The 6,000-nt window shown below is 52.0% G+C and overlaps 1 protein-coding gene across 1 annotated transcript in view; it reads right to left on the reverse strand.

Annotated features, from left to right (window-relative positions):
* Window positions 1-5,692, reverse strand: part of PIP4K2C (phosphatidylinositol-5-phosphate 4-kinase type 2 gamma) — a 111,238-nt gene extending 105,546 nt beyond the window's left edge. Inside the window, exon 1 of the mRNA XM_029594928.1 lies at window positions 5,311-5,692. Coding sequence (XP_029450788.1) covers window positions 5,311-5,484 — 174 coding nt within the window. The 5' untranslated portion in view covers window positions 5,485-5,692. The remainder of the gene's footprint in view (window positions 1-5,310) is intronic.
* Between the last annotated feature and the right edge of the window lie 308 nt (window positions 5,693-6,000).

The following is a 6,000-nucleotide window of genomic DNA, read 5'->3' on the forward strand; positions in this document are numbered from 1 at the left end:
CATTCCGGAGCTACCAGGATCATGGGCCCTTGGTGAATCTATTCTTCGGAGCACCTTTCCCACTAGGGGCCAAGGCGGAAAAACGTAGAGCAGGAGGTCCCGCAGCCACGGGAGGACTAAGGCATCGACGCCCTCTGCGCCTTGTTCATCTTCTGCGACTGAAGAAGCGCGGAGCACTCCTTTGAGTGGCCATCAGATCAAGATTGGGAGTCCCCCATCGCATGAAGAGGAGTGACACTGCTTCCTGGGACAGCTCGCTCTCTCCCCAGGATCTAAGCGTTGGCAACGTAAGAAGTCCACTTGAACATTCTCTACGCCTGCAATGTGGGACGCCGCCAAATGGGACAAATGGAGTTCAGCCCACGGCATTAGCTTGTTCGTCTCCTGAATGACATGGAGACTCCTTGTTCCTCCCTGACGGTTGATGTACGCCGCTGTCATTGCATTGTCTGAGAGGATTCGGACTGCTCGGCCTTGGACTAGAGGCAGAAAGCGCTTCAGCACCAGACAAACCACTCTTGTCTCCAGTCAGTGTGGCCCATCATGAAGTGGCATCCACTGCCCCTGCATCGACTGGTGTCCACACATAGCCCCCCCAGCCGGCGAGGCTGGCGACTGTCGTAATGATCACCCACTGCGGAACCTCTACCACTCTTAGCAAGTGATCCAGGTTGAGCCACCAGGTCAGGCTGTCCTTGGCTAGAGATGATAGCAGCAGAAGAATCTGAAATTCCCAAAACACCGACTGCCAACGGGAGAGTAATGCTCTTTGCAAGGGACGCATGTGGGAAACGCCCAAGGCACTACATCTATAGTGGAGGCCATGGAGCCCAGCACCTGGGGATAGTCCCAAGCAGTGGGAAGTCGGAGGTTCCTAAAGCACTGAACCTGAGAGAGGAGAGACTGGGCCCGATCCAACAAAGAGACTGTGCCCACATTGGTGCCAAAATGAGCTCCCAAAAAGTCTAGTGGCTGCGCCAGAGTGAGGCTACTCTTGGCAAAATTGACGATGCAGCCTAGCGACTGGAGGAGAAGTAATACTCTTTCCACTGAGTGCTGGCACAAATCCGTGGACTTCACCCGGATGAGCCAGTCGTCCAAATAGGGATGGACCAGAATCCCTTCCCTCCGCAGGGCCACCGCCACCATCACCATGACTTTGGTGAAGGTGCGAGGAGCGGTCACCAGGCCAAATGGCAGGGCCTGGAACTGGAAATGCTGCCCTAAAATCTTGAAGCGGAGGAAGCGCTGATGCTCCTACAGGATGGGGATATGAAGATAAGCCTCCGTCAAGTCCAAGGACGTGAGGAACTCTCCCCGGTATACCGCGGCAATCACTGAGCGCAGGATTTCCATCCTGAAGTGGTATCTTGAGAGCCCTGTTGTCCATCTTGGGAACTTCAAAGTAGACGGAATAATGGCTGAACCCTTGTTCCGGTACCGGCACAGGGAGAATGGCACCCAAATCCAGGAGCTGATCCAGTGTTTGTCGCACTGCGCACTGTTTGATGAGACCGCACAGAGAGAAGACAAACCTGTCTCAGAGGTCGAGCAAATTTTAAAGCATAACCATGCTGTAGAATATCCAAGATCCACCGGTCTGAGGTGATTTTGATCCACTCCTCATAGAAGAGGGAAAGATGTCCTCCTATCCTGGGAACCGAAGAGAGGACCGGCAACGTTTCATTGTGTAGATGTAGCAGAAGCTCCGTGTGTAGAGGAGTTCCAAGCCGGTCTCCGGCCTCGAAAGGAATGAGACCTGGACTGCGACCTCAAAGAGGGAGACCTGTGAGGCACCAATCTAGTCTGACGATAACGCCGTTAGCCTCTGAACCGGGTCCGCGTAGTGACGAACTTCCGGCAATTTATGCACCTCATTCTCTCCAAGCAATTTAATGATCTGTCCAACTCGTCTGGGGTGGACCCATCAATGTCCCCGTCTGCATCCCCAAAGATAAGGTCCTGCAACGCAGGGGCCAGCAGATTAGGAGCGAAAGACCCAGAGGAATTAACAGCTGTCCGTCCTGACTGTCACCTAGAGGGATCCAACACACCTGATGGTCTGGGGACCTTTGCTGGTAAAGGTTCCTCCTCCTGCCATTCAGCTTCCGCTTCTAAAAAAAAAAAAAAAAAGCTTTGTGCATTAAAATCACAAACTTAGAAGAAAAGGCCTGCTGTCTCTTTAAGGTCTCCCCAGGGGAGGGACCGCATTGGGAGGAGAGGCAGGCTCTAGGTCAGCTGGTTGCACAGGGCTTAAATTTGGTATAATAAAAGTACATCAGTAGGAAAATGAGAATTCCCTTCCCCTGTCTGGCAAAGAAACAGGTGCAGCAGGCTGGCTCTCCACATGTGTGGATACAAAATGGCAATCGAGGCATCGGGAGGGAGGGGGGATGAGGAGTTGCTGCGGGAACGGCAAAGTCCTTCTGTGCCTGGCTGCTGCGAGCGGAAGAGAGAGAACTGCTCTCTGCTCCTTCCCCCATAAGTTGCTGGTCTTTGTACAGGGTACTGATTAATAAAAAGTAAAAAACTTTCCTCTTTTTCCTTTTTCTTTTCCCCTCCAGACAGCCTAAAGTAGCAGAGGAATTTTACTTTTCTGAGACCCCTGATTCTCTGAAACCCCTGAGGAATGTGACTTCTCAGGGATGTTAAAGTGACAGAGGGATTTTACTTCTCTGACAATGAGAGACCTGAGGTATGAGACTTCTCAGGGGTCTCCACGGGGAAGGGACTGGACCATCCTTCCCCCTGCCCCCAGCTCCTCACAGGAACAAGAAATTCAGCGCTGCTACCTGTCAGAAACGACCCGCTCTCCCATTCAGTCAGAGGAATGGTGCGTCTCTGCAACTGTTAGGCTGCCCCGAGGAAGAAACGGCATCTCAGGGCAGCAGGGGGTCGTGGGGGAGAGGTTAGACCACCAACATTCACCCATAAGGCAGCTGAAATACTGGCTGTAAGAAATAAGTAAACACTTACCCCAAAAACAACAGAACAACATAAAATGGAATGTACAAGACAGATCTGTCACTGAAAACAAAGTTCTGTCTGCAAGTCTCCGAAAAAGCTGAACACTGAGGCTTTTTTTTTTTTAAACTTTATAACTATGATCCATCCAAGGAAATAATTAAAGGAAAACAAAGAATAAAGAAATTCTGTAAACTATCCTCTAAATGAACTGGGGAACCGAGGGTGCAACTGCCATCTGCTGGAGTCAGAGAAATACTGAAGGTTTACAGAGGGCGCACCAGTTATTTATTTATTTAAAAACTTTTCTATACTGTCGCTAAGTTATATACATCGCCACGGTTTACAAATAGGCACATAGACTAAGGTAAGTAAATGTAGGATATCGTACATTCTAACAGGTGCCAAAGTTCGGTTACAATTTCATAAATAAAATCATTATTTGAGTAATGTTGGTCAAGTCCAGGTATATTATTGAGTTACTGAGTGACTTGAGCGCCCGGCTGGATGTCCGAGGTTACGGTGTGCGTTCATGCGCCTTCGCTGCCTTGAGTGCCCAAATTGAGCGTACAGGCGTGCGTTCATGCACCTTCGCCGGTGGGGGCTGCTGGAAGCCGCCTTGCATGGGGAGCGCCAGATCCGCCCCGGGCTGCTGAAGCTGCTCTCACCGCTGGCTGCCCCCGTGAGGCAGGGGAGCTGCGATGCGCATCTTGGGAGGAGGGGAGAGAGGACTGGGGCTGCTCAGGAGCTGTCAGCGCGCCGGCACGGGAGACCGGCACCCATGGACGCCCTTCTGCTGCTGCTGCTGGGGGCTTGCGTGGCCACGGCCAGGGCAGGTGAGCGGGGGCTGGGGGAAAGTTTGCCGTGACCTGAGCGCCCAGCTGGATGTCCGAGGTCACGGCGTGCGTTCATGCGCCTTCGCTGCCTTGAGCGTACACGCATGTGTTCATGCACCTTCGCCGGTGGGGGCTGCTGGCAGCCACCTCGCATGGGGAGTGCCCGATCCGCCCCGGGCTGCTGAAGCCACTCTCGCTGCCGGCTGCCCCCGGGAGGCAGGGGAGCCGCGGTGCGTGCCTTGGGAGGAGGGGAGAGAGGACTGGGGCTGCTCCAGAGCTGTCAGCGCGCCCGCACGGGAGACCGGCACCCATGGACGCCCTTCTGCTGCTGGGGGCTTGCGTGGCCGCGGCCAGGCAGGTGAGCAGGGGCTGGGGGAAAGTTTGCCCATGAAATTTAGTCTCTCTCTTGCCCATCCAAAGGAGGCGGAAAATCGGTGCTGCGCGCACAGGTGCTTTGTTGCGCTCCCTGCTGGCGATCGCCAGCTGCTGATGTTTGCTGGCGCTCAAGGCAGCGGGGTCTGTAGGAGAACCATCCACTTTCCTGGTGGAATGACATTTCAAATGAAAGGTACCAGCACACCCAGGATACTGTATAAGCGCTGTATACTGCTCTATACAGTAAAAAGGATTGCGCACACCTACCGCTTCATGGACACGGCTTGCATGTGCGTCTCATTTGAATACTGTATTGAGTGGTATGTGATCCAAACTGTGCGCGTGGCAAACGAGGGTGCGCCCGGCACTGCCGCACTCTTACGCGTCCTTACTGTATCGGCCTGTTTGACAGCTAATGGTCCAGAGTGAATAGTGGAGCATCCTATTTGTGTCTTGGAAGTTCAATCTGTTTTCTCTCTTCTTGTGGCTGGCTATGAAGTATGCTTGCTTTTCTAAAGTTGCAGTTGTAAATTTACTAGCGTCCTGAATTATTTTGACATTCATTGCATACATCATTTTACTTTCTCTAATTGTATCTGGATAAAGTAAATACGTTTTAAAATCTTTTACAATGAGTCACATTGATTTTTGTAACAATTAAACTAATCGCTACCTTTATAAAGTCTACAGAAAAAAAAATAAATGTAGAAAAGAGCGAGGTCCGCGAGACAAGAGCAAGTGTGTGATCAGATCTGCCTCATCCCTAGACCATCTCCCCCAGTAAACCTCACTCATCGAACTGATATTAAACATTTTATTAACACCACCATTCCAAGGGTGAACGCGTTAATCCAAAATAATTTGCCTAACAGAGCGAACGAGACTCGGCAGCTCGCATTTCCCTCCTCTCAGGCACAGGTGTCCGGGACCGCCAGACTGAAAGGGAGATAAACCACCCCCAACCCCTCACTTTGGACAGAGAGGCGCCAGAGGTAAAAGGTAATGGGAATGGAATGGGAGGGGGGAAACGAGTGAGCTCCACAGCCTTAGCTTTACAACCGGTCCCGTGGTACCCAACTGACCCCCATAACCACTAGCCTGCCCTGCCCATTGACTCTCATGTCCCAATTCTCACCGAGTGGTTCACTCCCCACATGAAGACGCTGAGGAGTGGGTCGCTGGCGCGGAACACTTTCACCTTCTGCTGCACGAAATGCTTCTTCTTGGTCTTGGTTTTAGACGTGGTGGTGGTAGCAATGGAGAAGGAACCACTCGGCGCCCCGGAGACTCCAACTGAGGAGGTCGCCATGGCTTCCGCAGTCTCCGCCTACTCTCTACCCTCAGCTAGCGCTCACCTGCGCGCGCCCCCCCTCACGTGACCAGGGGCTGCCTCTATCCCGGAAAAATAAGGAAAGAAAAAAAGTCACTCCCAGGCGCGCGCAAGACCGACCTCCTACCTACGGACCCGTCGCCACTACCACGCTAGTCCCTAACCTCGGCACCGCGTGTCACGTTACGTATGCGTGCGCGACGGCGAGGCCTACCTGTGCGTACTCACGTGACAGAGGGGTGGAGTTTTTGGAGTGATTCAGGTGAGTCGCTTCCCACTAGGCGGTGGTATCGTCATAGCAACCTATGAGCCTCTTCCTCGCCTTATATAATAATTTGTCTATCTATCTATCTATCTATCTATCTATCTATTTATTTATTTATTTTCTGTTACTTATATACCGCCCCGCCAGGCAAAAAGTGAACGGAGTGGTTTACAATAAACATTCATAAAATTATATTTACAAACTCAAGCATAAAACAGGACAGAAAATAT

The sequence above is a fragment of the Rhinatrema bivittatum genome, chromosome 3 (genome assembly GCF_901001135.1).
Source record: "Rhinatrema bivittatum chromosome 3, aRhiBiv1.1, whole genome shotgun sequence".
NCBI classification, from domain to species: Eukaryota; Metazoa; Chordata; class Amphibia; order Gymnophiona; family Rhinatrematidae; genus Rhinatrema; species Rhinatrema bivittatum.